The sequence below is a fragment of the Trichosurus vulpecula genome, chromosome 3 (genome assembly GCF_011100635.1).
Source record: "Trichosurus vulpecula isolate mTriVul1 chromosome 3, mTriVul1.pri, whole genome shotgun sequence".
In the NCBI taxonomy this organism is placed as follows: domain Eukaryota; kingdom Metazoa; phylum Chordata; class Mammalia; order Diprotodontia; family Phalangeridae; genus Trichosurus; species Trichosurus vulpecula.
The window spans coordinates 2,206,871-2,224,706 of record NC_050575.1 but is presented as its reverse complement, the minus strand read 5'-3'; the positions used below and the strand labels follow the sequence as shown (position 1 = coordinate 2,224,706).

The following is a 17,836-nucleotide window of genomic DNA, read 5'->3' as shown; positions in this document are numbered from 1 at the left end:
TGAGCAAATGGTTTTCCAAAATGGTTGACTTCCTGATTCATAGCTCCACCAACAAATGCACTCTGCTGTGTCTTGTCACAATCCTTCAATCAATGACTTCCCAACTTTTATCATCTTTGCAGATTTGCCAAGTTTAAGATAAACCTTTAAGGTTGTTTTGATTTGCCTTTATTTTATCAGTGATTGGGAGTGTTTTGTCATATGTTTTATTAATTGTTTGCAATTCTTTTGAGAACTGAGTGATGCTGATATCTGACAGCTGACGGGACGTGCAGTATAAGTAAGGAGTAAGTATTGCAAGCCTGTGTGAATGGGGACATAATGGTACCCAGGAGTAAAAGAAAGTTGGGAAGAGGGGAGAGGACTAGGAGAAGAGGAATGAAAGGTTCTGTTTCAGATTTGTTGAATTCGAGATGCCCTAAAACCAAACTGGATGAGAGATACCCAAAAGATACCTGGTGATGTGGGACTGGAGCTCACAGCTGGGTGTACAGATATGGGAATCATCTGCATAAAGATGATTATTGGACTCACAGGAAATCCCCAAGTTATACAATTAAGAAAGAAATGAGAACTGGGCCCAGGACTAACTTCACATGTGGATAGATATAATAGTACAGGAGTGGGGAACCTGTGGCCTGGAGGCCCCAGGTTCCTTACCCCTGTTAAATAGTACTTCACATTTACACGGACCTTTTAAGGTTTGAAAAGCACTTTACATCCAGTTCTTTAGTTTCCCTGTGAGGTAGGTGAGTGAAGAAACTGAGGCTCAAAGACCTTTCCCATTTCCCCTCCCACCGCCCCTCTCACTGTTAGTGTTGTCCTTTTGAAATGATCTTCCATTTACACCACATGGAACCATGTTTTTGTTTTTCTTTGTATCCACAGCGCTTAGGATGTATAGTAAGCACTTAATAAATGCTTGTTGACTCATTGACTGACCCAAAGTTAGTGAGTGTGACCTGGATGAAGATCCAGAAAAGGAAACTGAGAAGGAACGGTGGGAATGTGTGAGGGGGCATAGAGATGGATATAAGGAGAGGGACTTCAATGTCATGAAAAACTATAGGAGGCATTTGCAAGGAAGACCTTCATTAACTGTGTCTACAGCTGCAGAAGTCAAGAATGATGGGTGGGGACTGAGAAAGAAGTCGTTAAATTTGGCATTTAAGACACTGATATATTTGAAAAGAGCAACATCATTTGAAGGATAAGGTCTCTGGGTTCTTTGTCTATCACACAGAATGAAAAGAGTTTAAAGAACTTAATTTTAAAATACCTGCCCATGAAAACAAAAGGCCTTGCCTTAATCTAAGTCATACCCTCTGATTTATGATTATATTCAACCCTCCTGGCATAACTAGGTAATTTTTAAAACCTTCACTGTTTCTAGTCAAACTAACTCCATAACCTAATGGGGTTATTATCCAACTTTAATTAATGAGTAATAGTAATCAAAGGATTCTGTAGGAGGAGGAGTCATAGAGAAGTCTATTTCTGCCTTACCTGCATAAATTAAAACAGGACAACACCAGGCAAGTATTAAGTGGCCAGGGGAGAAAGATCAGGGAGTTGCACTGGCAGTTTTTATGGTGGAAGAAAAGAAGAGGATTGTAGAAAAAAGGAAGGGGTGGAGGGGAGAAAGCATCATTTCACCATAAAGGATCTAATTATGGCAAAGTATTCCAATTCATGCATCAAACTATACCCCTTCCTAAACACATTAAACATTAATTTACAAAGGAATAGTCACATCACTCTTAAAATGTCTGCCACTAAAACTTCATTCCACCTCTACTGTGCTATTAAATGCTTTTTTTTTTTTTTTATTAAATCAAGGTTAAGTTAATGCAGTGTTACTGTTGTTCATTTAAATGCACATCAGGAAATTTAGAAATTAAAGTTCCTAAAGCAGTGTTAACTGCTACATTGTACAAGATACACTATTTTGGAGCATTCGGAGCTATCGTGAATGCTAGACACATGAACATTAAATGGCATTAACACAGCTGTGGGTTCATCCGTGAATCTAACTGCCAAAAACACAACTTAAATATTTTAAAGTATATAAATATGTATATATACATATGTCTTAGAAGTCTCACTTTTGATTAGATCTTTTGTAGTTCCCCAAACATGCCATTTTTTCAAACTCAGATCTCCAGGGACAAAAAAATACCCCCCCTCCCCCTCCCCGCACACTTGCACCTTATAGACCAAAGCTACTATTTCCTCCTCTACCCCCCAATACCCAGAGGTTTGAATTAATGACTTATGTTCAAACCTTCAAACACTGATCAAAACAAATTTCAGGATAATAAACTCTCCACCTATGCAGGTATTTTCCTAGCTCAGCAAATATAAGGCCTTTACATAGACTACATGGTAAATGATCTCCTAAGTGGTTTAACTGATAAGGTGGCTTATTGTTATTATTGGTGCAGGGACTTGCTACATTAAGAGAGAAAAGGAAATGGTTACAGTTTTAAAACTTTAAATGAGGTTGTTTTGCTTTTTTCTATTTTCAATCTCTCCTCCTTCCTTGTTTCTTTTTGAGGGACAGCAGATGGAACAGAAATGCTGGAAATGGTTAACATCTGAAAAACGTGTTGGTTACTGAAACTACTAAGCAACAGACAGAAAATGGCACAGGAAGGAGTGTTTTCTGCCAACAGGGCATCATAGTTTAGTGAATGGAAATAATGTTGGATCTGGAGTCGAAGGGCCTGGGTTCAGATTGGAGCTCTGCTAGAGTTATACAGCCTGTCTGGGTCAGTGTCTTCATCTACAAGACAAGGGGAGGTCAGAACCCTTCCAGCTTTTTATCTTTGATCTTAATGAAATGAAAGACATGGCTGATTCTATGAGATGAAACTACCTTCCCTTTGCATGTAGTGGGGAGAAAGGAAGTTATGTACAGTCATTTATTGCCTTTACTCTTGTCTTTTATTTCTTCAGTGCAGGGCGTAGCACAAGGTGATCACGACAGTGGGGGAAAATGTAGGATTTGTAGTCAAAGAACCTAGGTTCATATCCCAGCTTTACCATTTGCTACACGTGTGACCTTGAGAACCATTTAACACTCTGGAGCCTCAGCTTCTTTATCTGTTAAGTGAAGGTATTGGAATGACTTCCTACGTCCCTACCAGTTGTAAGAAATGGGAGGAGGAGTTTTGTTTCCACAGAACTAAAGGTGTGCTTCCCTGCCCTCCCCCACCCCAGCTTTAGCAGAGACCAGGCCTCAAGGTCGGTCAGGTGAGAGGTCAGAGGCTTGTACGCATGTGCATACTTTTTGAGAAGGCAGTCTAGGGAATTAGAGAGGCCAAACCCACTTGAACCAGTTCAAGCTTATCTAGGGTCTGGTCTTGGTCAGGAATCCAGGCCTACTGATTTGCATAATTTGCACTTGTTAAAGGGGAAAAGTAGGGGAAGTAAAAGAATATAGTTTAATCCTAAACTAAGACAAGGAAAATCTAATTAACTTCACTTTTGCTTCTGTATCCTTATTATCCTATTTATATAAACTGTATAACCTAGGAAAACTATGTAAAAAACAAAGATTGTAAACTAACCATGACTCTAGCAGGAGTGGAGGGAATGGTTACCCCTGCTCCTGGAGCTGTATCAGCGTGAGTGTTCCTGTGAGCGCTACACCTGTTCTCGTGAGGAGCGTAATAAAATGCCTTCTTCTGCCCATTCTGGTCTTGAGTTCTTTGGCTGTGAATGGGCAAATCACATGGATTTTCTTAAGGTCAAGTGAAGGAAAGCAACAGGCAGCGGAAGCTCACTGTGTTTATTCCTGGATCTTGTCTTGGGGTGTCCTGTGATCCCCACTGCGGTGTTAAGAGGGCTACCACTCCTCATTCCCTTTCCTGATTCCCTTGGGGAACCCTGTGGTCTGCAGGGCCTTCTTAAGGGGACATCACTTGGGACTTCCGGCCCTGTTTTGGGAGCCTTGTGATCTTATCACCATCCTAAGGGGCCATCACTTGGGTCCTCCTTAGGGTCTGACCCCTAGGAGGCCCTGTGATTCCCCACAGATTAAGGAATGGCTACCACTTGGTCTTCCTCTGGGAGTCCTGTGGTCTGTACAGCCTTCCCTAGGGATTATCACAGGGTTCTTTCCTCAGGACTTTGGCCTTGCCTAGGAAGTCCAATGATCCCCAAAGCCGCGTGTTCTCACAATTTGGGGAAGTCCAGTGATCCCCAAAACCACGTTTCTCACAAGATCTACGTTCCTTAGAATACCCATTAATTGGGAACCAACTGTGGTACACGAATGTAAGGGACTATTAACTGTGCTGTAAGAAATGATGAATATAATGAATACAGAGAAGCATAGATAGGTTTACATGCTCTGATGCAGAATGGAGGAGAGCCAAGAAAACATTATACATGATTACTACAGATGCTATAAATGGCAAAACTAAGAACCACGGTGTGTGGGTCAGAGACCACTACTCACATTAAAAATATACAGAGACTGTTCTTGAGAAAAGGCAAAAAGGAGTTTATTACTTTCTCATGAGGAAGGGCATACCCCAGCGAGTGTGTGTGTCTTGCATACAGCTCAAACCAAGTTACATAGACCCTAAGGCAGAGTTCTCCCCACCCTCCCCACTGGCTTCTTTCCCCATTGACTGGGTTTGGAGCTCACATTCTAAACAGGGAATCCCCCCCCCCCCCCCCAACAAAGAACAAAAAGGTGTGAGACCAGGGACTAGCATTCAGCAAAAAAGGAGTAAAAGCTAGATAAACAGGACCTCACAGGTGTCTGTCTGCTGATGTAATTTCTTATCTCTACTTTCTCAGCAGAGCAATTTCTAACAATATGGAAGGGGTGCAGGGTGGGGGTGGTTGGTAGGAGAGGTAAGGTCTTGTCCCATGCTGAAGGCAGGGGCTTCACTATTTCAGAATTCCACTCAGCAGTAAAGTCAAAAGTGAGTGTTGCAAAATGACAAAAGCCAAGCATGGCCCCAAAGAAGAGATGTGATAGGATACTTCCATTGTACTCTTTTTGTCCGAGGTGGGAGGACCATGGCGTGCTACATTGTATATATTTTTAGACTCTTTAAATGTGCTGGTCAGTTTTACTGTCTTGTTTGTTTTTCTCTTAAAATATTACTTCTTGTAAGGGATAGTTCTATGGGAGGAGGATGGATTGGGAGGAGGAATTCTGGTAGGGGAAAAAACCCTAAACATATTAAGAAAAAATTTACTTTAAAAATAAATATAACTTAGAGAATATAGAATTCCTTGGATATGCTAAACTCTCAGTAGAGGCAGGTTGTTGAATGAATAAATGGAGAATGGTGATTGGTTATTGGAACACTGGGGGATAATGTTTTCGACACAAGCATTGGAATTGTGCTGTTGGAGAAGACTTTTGAGAGTCCCTTGAACGTGAAGGAGATCAAATCAATCAATACTTACAGAAACTAATTCAGACTATTGATTGGAAGGAGAAATACCAAAACTGAAGCTTAAATACTTTGGCTCCATATGAGAAGACAGGACTCATTAAAAAAAGACCCTGGTGTTGGGAAAAATTGAAGGCAGAGAAAGAGGACAGCAGAAGATGAGATGAATAGATAGTGTCTTGGAAGCAAGGAGCATGAGGTCGGGCAGATTTGAGATAGTGGAGGATAGGAGGACCTGGTGTTCTGTATGGTCCATGCAGTCTTGAAGAGTCGGACACCACTGAACAGCAGTACACAAGCTTGGGACTTTTTTGGTGGCTATTGAATAAAATAAGCCATTTTTGTCATAGGTATACATTTATGTGGTGGCTTTTTTATTTTTCCAGATTTTTTACTTTACCGTACTTGTGTAGAAATCTTCGGTCTCTTGTACATACTGGTTTTTATCACAGTGTTTGTTGGGAGTGTGGGAAATTGGTTAAATGCTTACTGAAAAATTTCCACAAGCAGCACAACTTATAAGGTGTCAAAAAGCACAAGACAGTTGTTGGCCTTAAGGAGTATTGTTGGGGGAAGCAAGATCCAAATATGGGAAAAGCCATTATCAGATCACTACAGCAATTTAAGATGTCATGAGACTGTGAAAACATACAAAATTACTGTGTCTTAGGAGTTGGTAGGCACATTAGAAATCCTGGGTATAGTGTATTGGATAGAGCATTTAATTTGGAATCAGAAAGTCTGTTTGGATTCCAGCTCTGGGTCTTACTACTTAGGTGGCCTTGGACAAGTCACTTCACCATTAATCAGTTTCCCTGTTTTCACTCCGCCATCTTGGCTCCTCCCCCGTTAATCAGTTTCCTTATTTATAAAAATTTATAAAATTATAAAAAAAACTTTATAAAACGTAGCAGACAATCTCTAAAGTCTCTTTGAATGCTGAAATTCTGGGGTTTTTGTGTTCTTTTAACCAAACCAGTTCCCTCATTTTAATAGATGAATGAACTGAAGTGAAGCATTTGTATAAGTTTACATTGCTAGTGACCAATTGAACTCAAACCCCATATCTCTGGACTCTCAGTCCCATCTCACATGCCATGTTGCCCCTAGGTTTAAAGTTATTATTATTTTAATCTTTTTTGGATTGGGGTTATGTCAAGCATAACTCTTCTGTTTAGTTAAAATAATGTTTGGCTTCACTCCTAGCTGGGTTTTTGATTAAGGATTTGAGGTGAGGCAGCCTCCTTCAATCAAGAATATTGAAAGACTTGAAAGTAAATGGCCTCAATATTTTTAAGTGTCACTGTGTTTTCAGATTTTATTATGTTGAGTAAGACTTTTGAATAAACACTTTTATGCCTTCACTTGGCCAAATTCTAAATTTTTCAGTGGGGAGATCCCTTTTGGGGAAAGAGGCTCTTCTTGAAAGCGTAATCTGAATGAATCATTTTATACTAGGGCTAGAGGGATTTCAGAAATCGTTTAGTCTAAAAATCTTCAGTGAACTATAGACTTTGTGTTGGATGGGCCCTCGGAGGCCATCTTGGGCAAACCTCTACCTGAAGAAGAATCCTCTCCCAAATACACTCTCCCTCTGTTAAGAAATTTCTCCTTGGACCAAACGAAATTTGCTTCTGAGGTTTCTACCCATTGATTTTGGGTCTGTTCTCAAGTGACTATCCTTCAAATATTTGGAAATTACTATCATGTTCCTCTTTCCCTGAGTCTTTTCTGCAAGCTAAACATCCCTGATTCATCAACCCCATCTTCATATGACATGAAATCGAGGCTTTTTCGTAATCTTACTTTTCCACTAGCCAGCTTTTCAATGCTTTCCCAAAAATGTTGTTCTCAGAACTGACCACAGTGTATAAGATGTGTTCTTATGATGTCAGAGTTCAGTAGGACCCTTGCCATTTCTTAATATAGCCTAAACTTGCATTAGCATTTTTAGCTGCTAGGACCTACTTGAGTTTGCAGTCCATTAAGATCACTCCAGATCTTTTTCTGTTCTTCTTGTCCTTGTGAAATTGGTGGTTTTAATCTAGGAGTAAGGCTTTTATACCTTTTAAGTTTTGTGATATTCCCAATGTTGTGGCTTGTCAAAGTGTTTTTGGACCCTTGAATCTATTGTCCACCATATTAGCTTGCCTTTCCTTTGCCTGTTTTATGTCATCTATAAATTTGTTAAGTATGTGCTCAGTCCCACATCATCAGATGCATTTTGGATATCTTGAATTGGATGTCCTGTAAGCATCTCAAACTCAACTTGCCCCAAACTGGTCAACTACTCTCCACCCCTGAAATCCTCCCTTTTTCTTAACTACTTCACTACGGTCCTGAGTACCATGTCACTCCAGTCATCCAGGCTTGCACCCTTGACTCCTCATTCTCACCCTACGTACCCAGTCTCTAACCAAATCTTGTAATTTCTCCCTTCGCAGTGTCTGTTTCTGTTCACATAGGGCACCACCCTAAATTAGGCCTTCATTACCTGGACTGTGGCCTCCTCCTTGGTCTTCCTGCCTCAAGTCTTTCTCTCCAGTCTGACCTTGCCACATACCCTCCTCAAAGAGCCTGCTCCCCTTCTCCCTCTATATGTGTTCTTACAGCAGATGGGTGGCACACAGCGCTGGCCTTTGGTGAAGTCAGGAGTACTTGAATTCCAAGTCCTGCTTCAGGTGCTTATTAACCGTGTGACCCTGGCTTGGTTTCTCCATCTGTAAAATGGGGATAGTAATAGGATCTGTTCACAGGGGATCAAATGAGGTAATATGTGAAGTGCTCTGCCGCAGAAATGCTGGCTCTTTTACCCTCCCCCTTCTCCTCCCCCACTCTGCTGTCTGCCCGCTTCCTTGGTTCCCAGGCTCATCACTCCACTGCTGGACTCTGTGCCTTTGCCCTGGCTGGCCTCCATTTCTAGAGGGCACCCTTCTCTCTTCTCACTCTTAACTTCCCCAAGGACTGTAAATTGACAAAATAAATCCTGCCTTCTGTCTGTTTGTCACTTCATTGGCTCTCAGGTGAAATGTCAGAGTTAGTTTGATTTGCATTCACTTTTATGGATTGAGAGCATTCTTTCATATGGTTGATTCCTGTACTTTTCACCACTCGTTTTTAGAAAATGTACTTAAAGGGCAGTGTGATGTACTGGATAGATGCCTGCCCTCAAACCCAGGAAGACCTGGGTTCGAGTTTTGCTTCTGATACATACTGGTTGTTTGACCCTGAATAAATCATTTAACCTCATTTTTTTTTTAAAGGCAGCTCTTTTTAGACTGTAAATGGCAGAGAAGGTGGTGACCTGTGTTGGTAGTAGGAGTTCTCTGGTTTAATGAAACCTTAAGTTTAGGCACTATCTCTGTCTTTCTATTCGTTGTCTATATATTTTATTATATTAAGGCCCTAATCAATGGTATTTCACGCAAAAATTTTTTCTTACTTGATTACTTCCTTTTTCCTAGTTGCATTAATTCTGCAAAACACTTTTTTCCATTTTCTATAGTCATCTGTTTAGTTTTTTGTGATCTTCCCTAACAGACCCTTTTTTTGGTTAAGAATTCACCACCTAGATTAGAGAAATGCAGATCAAAACAACTCTTAGTTACCACATCACACCTGCCAGATTGGCTCACGTGACAAAACAGGAAAATTATAAATGCTGGAGAAGATGTGGGAAAATTGGAACACCAATGCATTGTTGGTGGAGTTGTGAACTGATCCAACCACTTTGGAGAGCAATTTGGAACTATACCCAAAGGGCTATAAAAATGTGCATACCCTTTGACCCAGAAATACTAAAGAGGTCATACAAATGGGAAAAGGACCCACATGTACAAAAGTATTTATAGCAGCTCTTTTTGTGGTGGTCAAGAACTGGAAATCGAGGGGATGCCCATCAATTGGGGAACGGCTGAACAAGTCGTGGTATATGAATGTAATGGAATGCTGTTGTGCTATAAGAAATGAGGAGCAGGCAGACTTTAGAAAAACCACGAAAGACTTACATGAACTGATGCTGGGTAAGGGGAGCAGAACCAGGAGAACATCGTACACAGTTACAGCCACATTGCGCGATAACTAACTGATAGACTTGGCTCTTCTCAGCAGTGCCTCTAAGACAAAAGACTCAGGATGGAAAATGCTGTGCACATCCAGAGAAAGAATTAATGGAGTCTGGATGCAGACTGAAGCAGACTATTTGCTCCCAGTTTTGTTTTGTTTCTTCTTTCTCGTGGTTCATTCCATTGGTTCTAATTCTTTGCATCATGACTAACGTGAAAACATGTTTAATGTGAATGTATATGTAGAGCCTATATCGAATTGCATGCTGTCTTAGCGGGGAGGAGAGGGAGGGAGAGAAAATTTGGAACTCAAAAGCTTGTGGAACTGAATGTTGTAAACTAAAAATAAATAAATTTTTAAAAAAAGAATTCACCATCTAATCATCTTGCAAAATATTTTGGGATTGTCTACCAAAGTACTCGCTATATATGTAGTACCTGTATAGATAGTTTAAAAGTTCTTCTAAAAGAAATGAAGAACAATTTAAATATTTGGAATGATTTTCAGTACTGTTGGAAGGGCTGTGCCAATAGCATAAAAATGACAGTGATACCAGAATTAATTTACAGATCTAATGTTACGACAATCAGCCCAAAAGATACTGGACAGAGCTGGACAAAAATAATAAAATGAATTTTAAAGAAAAAAGATGCAAAATAGCCAAGGAAATAATGAAGAAAGGTAGGAATAAAGGGAGAGTACCACCTGCAGATCTCAAATGATAAAGCAGTAATTATCAAATGTGTTTGGTAATAGTTAGAAAAAATAGAATCAAAGGAGCAGACTAGATAAGGAAAAAAACAGAAATAGCTGAGTTCAACCCAACCTTCAGTAAGCCCCAAAACATAAATTACCTAAGAAAGAACTCCCTATTTGACAAGAGTTGATGGGAAAATGGTAGCAGAAAGAGATAGCAGAAACTTAGACTTACATTGTATAGCATATGCTAAAATAAATTCAAAATGGATGTGACCTGAATATGAAGATAAGATCATAGCGTAAAAAATTAGACAGAGTGGATCATAATACCTTTCAATTACCTCTTAATTTTTTTTCTTTTATGCCACAATCATTTCTCATTATATTCATCCTCCTACCCCCCAAACAGAATGCTCCCGATTAACAAAGAATAGTTAAGTAAACTGACCAACAAAACACATGCAGCTTATGCCAAGCTTCCTGTCAGTTTTGTTCTAGCTTTTTGCTCTTTTATGAAGCATGACTACTTATAATCTTCTGCCATGATCCTCCTTAGATTTAAAAACCTATAGATGTCCTGTAAGCATCTCAAATTCAACTTGTCCAAAACTGGTCATCTTCTCGCCACCCCTGAAATCTCCCCTTTTCCTTCACCTCCTTACTACTGTCCTGAGTACCACTATCATTCCAGTCATAGATTTAAAAATATTTTTTTTACACAAATTAGTTTGTATTCCAAAATGGTGTTGACCTTGGCTACCTAGTCTCTCTGTGTTTGGCTAGGGAACTGCTGGTTTCCAGGCTTACTGGGCTTGGGCTTCTTTTGGCTTAATTGTGGCAAATGCTTTTGTCTGTTTTTGTCTTTTTCAGCTTCCTAGTTTTTGGCATCAGTAGTGTTCAGTTGAATAGATCATATTGAACCTTTGAAAATTTTTCACAGAATCCTTTAATTTTTTTTATCCTTCCAATTTAAAGATGATTTTGACTTTTGTTTTAACTAGTCAACTGTATTCAGACAGCTTATTTTGACTTTCTCCTAGATGAAAGTATTACTAATTTCTAAGTGCGAGACATCTTAGTAGTCAAATCATTCCCCCCTCAAAACTGAGTCCTACTATGGAACATCCTTTTTTGTCATACTTCCCTATATCTGTCTTCGTGTTGAAGTGACCACATGTCAAACTGTGTATTGAGTGGGTTTATAGGTTCCTCACATGTTGTTCTTAGATTTTTCTCACCCTTTTTATCTTCTGCAACAGATATTGATACATATAAGTCATTTATATTCATGGTGCTTCTCATAAGCACAGCAAGGCAAGATGATCAAGGTTCCATCAAATATTTCTTAATGCCTTTGAATGCATTATGAAACCATTTCTGACAAGTCCTTTGTTTGCCTCTCTGAGGTGAACTTGGAGCCATCCTGCCACAGCTGCCTCTTCATCTTTTGGTTTTGTTTATCAGGAGAATGTGAATGTTGAGATAGTGATCTGCTTGGGAGAGAGACAGATAGATATATTGTAGCCCGGTTTGTAGTCCTAGAATTCCTTTCAGGTCTGCCTTGGATGTTTTTCATTTATGTGGTCTTTATAGAAGTATTTAAAATGAAAGATTATTTTGACATGAAACTTAGTGGTGTTTGTAAATTTATGCCTAATATGCTTACTAGACTTTAACTACTGTGTTTTTTGTTGTTGTTGGTTTTTTTTGATCTCCAGAAATGACTGCTGTACATGCAGGCAACATAAACTTCAAATGGGACCCCAAAAGTCTGGAGATAAGGACTCTGGCAGTTGAAAGACTTTTGGAACCTCTTGTTACTCAGGTAAGAATTTACACACCAGTCTTGCAGCTTTATAATAGTGTCATTTGAGAAGGTTTCCATGTTGAGTTGTATTTTTGAAGACCCACAGAATTTTAGAATTAGAAGGACCTATATAAATCATGTAAACCAACCTTCTTTTTTCTGTAGATGAGGAAGCAGAAGCCATAATAGGGAAAAGAACTTACTCCAGGTAGTAGTAGAAGAAACTAGGTTTTTTGGTTCGTACTCCATTGTTCTTTCAGCGTTTGGTCTTCATTATAAATAGATTGATGGTTAGCCATTGTGAGTGATAATAGAAATCAAGAAACATCAGAGGTGGTACTTTTGTACCGTTTATGAGAACCGCTTTTATGATAGCTTTATTCATTATCTCCAAGATGCCAGAACTATTGTGTTTAAAGTTTATTTACTCCATTTGGTAAGTAAGGCAATTGTAACTCACCCATGGCTACTCAACTGGGAAATGTCAGGACCAGGATCTGAGATCAGCACCCTTTCCATTCTTGAAAGGTTGACCACCACCTGCCTGGCTCATGCCTGCTTTTTGTGTACGTACCAAATATTTGAAGGTAGTTAATTAGAAATGGTAGTTTTGATAGGTCTGTCAGTGAGCAGTGAGTGCCAGGCACCATGCTAAGCACAGACTAATAGGGGAGACAACATGAAACAAAATATAAACAGTATAAATTGGAGGTAATCCATAGAGGGAACCTACCAGCATCAGCATCAGTGGGCACCAGGAAAGCCTTCTCGGTAAAGATGGAATTTCAGCTAGGATTCAGAGGAAGCCAAGAGGTGGAGAAGAAAGGCAGACAGCGAAAATTCTAGGAGTCTAGCAATGGAGTATTTTGTGTGAGAAGTAGGAAGGAGGTCGGTGTTATGGGGTCACAGAGTGTGGGGGGAAGTGGGAGGTGGAGTGGGGAATTAAGGTAGAAGAAGCCCAAGTTGTGAAGGACCTCTGAATGCCAAACAAGATTTTATATTTAATTCTAGAGGTGATGGGAGCTTCTTGAATTGGGGGGGTGGATGACATGGGCAGACCTGAGCTTTAGGAAGATTGCTTTGACAGCCGAGTATGATGGACTGGAGTGAGGAGAGACTTGAGGCAGGAAGACCCACGAGTGTCCATTGTAATAATCCAGGAGTGAAATGGAAGTGTCAGAGTAGAGTATATATGTGAGAGATGTTACTTTAATTATAATTTGTGTGTTTTTTGGTTATAATAATTTTATTATTTTAATCTGTTACACTTATAGATACCACCATAAATGATGCAGTGACTTTTAACTGAGAATTAATAACTAACTAGCTTTGGCTAGATTATGCAGAATATAGGCGTAACTGGCTAGATTATGTTAATATGAGATTGAATAGCTCGGGCCATTTTTTCCCTTTCAGTTCCATCTCATTAATATAAATTAGTATTTATACATGTGCATGTAGTAGGAATTGAGAAGGAGATTTACAGCTTATGAACCCATTTACTGCAATACTCTAGTTCAGTTCTTTCCATTTTTAACTCTAACAAGTCTTTAAGCATCTTATGCATAAGATAAAATAGCTGTTCACTAATCATCACAGATGATTAGTATTCAGAGATTTAAAACTGAACATTTTGTATTTCTTTGGGCAGTAGTGTATGTCTTTTTAAAGGACTCTTGACTAAAGAGTCTTTACTAAAGTAATTCATGTGAATAAACTATGAAAAGAAATTTGTCTTCAGAAGCAAATTTTTAAGGATTAAAAACACCCCCAAATGCTTTTGAAAACTTGGCTCCATCATGCCCTCATAAAGTCACTTTCTGCTTTCTGAATCTTCTGCTTAATGAGGCATGGGAGAGATGATGGATCTGACCCTTAAAACTTTTTCTTATCCTAATGTAAACTTTTAAAGCCTTTCGTGGAATGTATTTCTACTTCATCACTCTCTGCTGTGTTTTTTGCCTAAGCCACTCAGTTGGCTTAGTTCCTGTGGAAGCTACAGTTTATAACCATTTACTGGAATTAGGAACACCACTTTTAAATAAGATTGTTTGCTTATATTCTGCTAGGAGTTTATAAATGTTAGGTTACGATGTTTTGTGGCTAGCTGACTATGACCCGGATGCTTGTCTTCCTAGAATTTTCATTTAAAAGCCTACAATTTATTCTTTAAATGTAAAACTGTTTTAGGTTACAACATTGGTAACCACCAGTAACAAGGGACCTTCCAACAAGAAGAGAGGTCGCTCTAAGAAGGCCCATGTATTGGCTGCATCAGTTGAACAAGCAACTGAGAATTTCTTGGAGAAGGGAGATAAAATTGCCAAGGAGAGTCAGTTTCTCAAGGAGGAACTTGTGGCTGCTGTAGAAGATGTTCGCAAACAAGGTGGGTGATGTTAATCTTTGAAAGGTGGAGAAATAGACATCCTTTCTGGGTTAGCTAGTGGGAATTCATTTGCTTGAGTCTTCTAGGATTTTGAGCAGCAGAAATGCTTAAATGCGAATATATTTTACAGAGACTTGGATTTAGTTCTCTTTGGTCTTTGATGTAACAGATAAATGGAAATGATGAACCATAGGCTAGGTGCATAGCCCTATCTTCCTTACATACTATGAAGCTATCTGGCTGCTAATCCAAGGGTGATCATAGGAACATACATTTAGAATTGGAAGCAACATCAGAGGCTTATCTAATTCAGTGTCCTCGTTTTGCAGATGAGGATACTGAGGCCATGGATTTTAAGTGGCTTGCCCAAGGTGTAAAACATGTGGAAAGCATCCCAGGCAAAGGCAGAGGTTTGGCCTCATGAGCCTCCCAGTCTGGAGTCTTTCTGTAGTATTGGAAAAATACCTTATTACCGCCTTCTTTGGGTGTGTGGCTCAGTGGTGAGACTGTATGTTAGCATGTCAGGGATGTCTGTCACAGTGAAGGATAATGTTAGAATTTATTCTTTAAATTCTTTTCCCTAGTCCAAATAACAGAAAAAGAAGTGTGAAATATTTTATTTTTCCTTCCTCTCTCAAACCCATTTATATTCAGGTAAGTGGGTGTCTTAAGATTTCTTTGGAGCTTTTATGCTCCCCAGTTTGAGCTTTCATATCATTGACTCACTCAAGAAAAACGTTTCCAATCAATCAAGTTCTGAGTCCAAATTTTAGTTGTTTTTTTTTAACCTTATTGTGAATAATTTGTTGATTCAGTATTGTAATACTACAAGACTCGTTAAAAAGGGTCTTCTTATTTTTTATCTGGAGAGAGATCTTCTTAAAAGAATAGACTTCTAACCTCTATCAGTTTTAGTTTATTAGCACTGGTGGTTGAATTCACTAGTTATAGTTGATCTTCTAGTAACTGTTAATGTGCCTACTGTTAGAAATTGAAGTACAGAATAATCTAGTAGGATGAAATTATCATCTCGTAAGATAGTATCAAATTTGTGGGTGAGTCTGTTCTTTTACTAAATTGGTTTTTGACTAAAAATCTTGAATTCTTTTGGTTATGCAAATCTATTCAGGTGAGATCTAAGAATTTGAACCCGGGGAGTAGACTAAATGATTTATGTGGGAAGAGTTACCAAAACTTTCCCGCATTGGTAAATCTTGGGTAGGTAATTTAAAGAAATACAGCAGGGCACTTCAGGGGAAAAAAAGTATATTGACTACGTTCTGTCAGAGAAGAAGGTTTTAGCTCTGTAGGCATTTTTTCCTCTAGCAACTGACTTGATTACTAAGCCAGATCAAAGAGGGGAAAAGAATATGAGAATTAATGGCTTGTCCAGTAGAGATTATAGACAACGCAAGGCTACTACTGTGTGTTGTGTAGGCAGCCTGGAAGATGGACTGTTAAAAAAGAAACCGTATTCTTGACCAAAATAACTGTCTTTTAGAGTGGGGTTTGTGAGAGAATACTGAAGGAGTTGGGCCTAGGTATGTAGGAATCTTGGAGTTGGAGCTTTAAAAAAGAAAACAGGCTAGTGGTCCTGTTTTAGTGTCTTATTTGGTTGTTTAAATTATGATGCCAGTGAATTTGGATTAACAAGGTTGATCCCTCCATGAGCCTGTAAGAGTTATACATTCATACAAAAAAAAAGAAAAAAATGAACCAAAGAACTTTTTTTTAAATAGCTTTCTGCCTCACCAACCAACTGGGCTAACACCTACTTATCATTGCAAACTCCAATATCAGTGCAGAGAAGAGAAGAGGAATAACATGAAAACATCTAAAACTTGTTTCCTTAATTAGGTTTCAACATTATAGCCTAATCATCTTCTGCATTACACCTAATGAGAAATCAGTTGATTTCTTCCAAATCATGGTTTTTCTTTGAGTTTTTTATCAGCTCCTTTCCTCTTTGTATGACCCTCTTAGAGACAGCTGTTTCATCTTTCTGTTTTTGTCTCTTCTAGTCCATGTAGAACTTGTCTGATCCTCCTTAAACCTGCATCTGCCCTTAGGTGCTCTTTGACAATTTCCACGCCTCATCTTGAACTCTTCTGTTTCCTGATGTTTCTTACCATTTCAAAGCACAGAATGGATTTTTATTATTATTTCTCCAACATTCCCCCCTCCCCAATTCTCTCTTTTTCTCTGGTAACTATGTTTAGAGTAGGAGAGTAGGAAAAGCAAAAAGTAAATTCCAAAGAATCATTAACAGGTTGTCAGTTGAATTTTTTATGTCTTAGAGTTGTTTCTCTGACTTAAGATTCTAGAGTAGAGGCTGTATTTTCTTTGTCTTAAATGGTGCCAAGAATGCTGTCTCCTTTCAAGTCACCAGGCTGTTATAAGCATATGCTGCTTTGCAAACCTTCATACTTTGGGGTGGGCAGGTTGGAAATAGGGGAATAAAAGGGAAGTTATTAAATTATGATGTCTCCTATCATCTCGAGATTGCTTAAAATTTATCCTACACCTCTTAAACTCACAAACAAATAATTGTAATTAGGATACTAACCTCCCAAACTTAAATGAATCAGGTTACTTTGGGGATCTTAGCTGAATAATGTTCCCCCCCCCAATATATAGATACATAGAAGTACACAGACTTATACATTATATATATACATTATGTACATACGTATGTACATATATATTCAGTGTGACTGAAGAGTTCCCTTGGAAACCGTAATTTTTACTTTGGCAAGTAGAATTTCACCATGACACTATTAACATAGTTTCCACTGGTTAATTTCTTTAAAAAGTGATTGTGTATCAGAATACATGTTGTGCATGTAAGTATCTTTTTTTGGAATGTGTCTGGGTAACAGCAGGGCACCCTTGAATGAATAAGGAAAATGAGAACATGAATATATGTAGTATTCTGTTTTCGTTTTTTCTTCCACATTGCTTTGACAATGAGAATGAACTGAAATGTCACTTGTGGTTTGGAGGTTGAGGGGTAGATTGTATGGTCTACTGTTTATTTTCAGCATCTACTCTTAATTCATAAGGTTCTTTCAGAAATTTTCAAAAATTTATTTTGGGCATGTGAAGGACTGTTTTTAAAGACGGGAATTTAGTAGTTTTATGCAAATGTTTCTAAGCATTGTCTTTTACACGTGCTGCCTTAGAAAGTCTTGAACACTTCCCCTTGAAACAATGTTGAGTTTGTGTTTCATTGTGAAACCTACATTTGCTATGATACTTTTTCACATGTGTAATTGCTTTACATCTAAGGATCTATGATTTGCAAGTGACAAGGATCCTTCTTTGGCAAATAAAAAGAAAAAGGTTCATTATTTAGGAAACTCTCAAAGTATAAGCTCTGTGGACTAGGAAGCGTAAATATACAGCGATGCTTTCCCTACCCGGTGGACCTGATTGTGTTATTCTGGATCTCTGTTGTCT

At 38.8% G+C, this 17,836-nt stretch overlaps 1 protein-coding gene across 1 annotated transcript in view; it reads left to right on the top strand.

Annotated features, from left to right (window-relative positions):
- CTNNA1 (catenin alpha 1) overlaps positions 1 to 17,836 on the top strand; it is a 150,666-nt gene that overhangs the window by 15,717 nt on the left and 117,113 nt on the right. Inside the window, exons 2-3 of the mRNA XM_036751775.1 lie at positions 11,903 to 12,009; positions 14,182 to 14,377. Of these exons, the coding sequence (XP_036607670.1) occupies positions 11,905 to 12,009; positions 14,182 to 14,377 (301 nt within the window). The 5' untranslated portion in view covers positions 11,903 to 11,904. The remainder of the gene's footprint in view (positions 1 to 11,902; positions 12,010 to 14,181; positions 14,378 to 17,836) is intronic.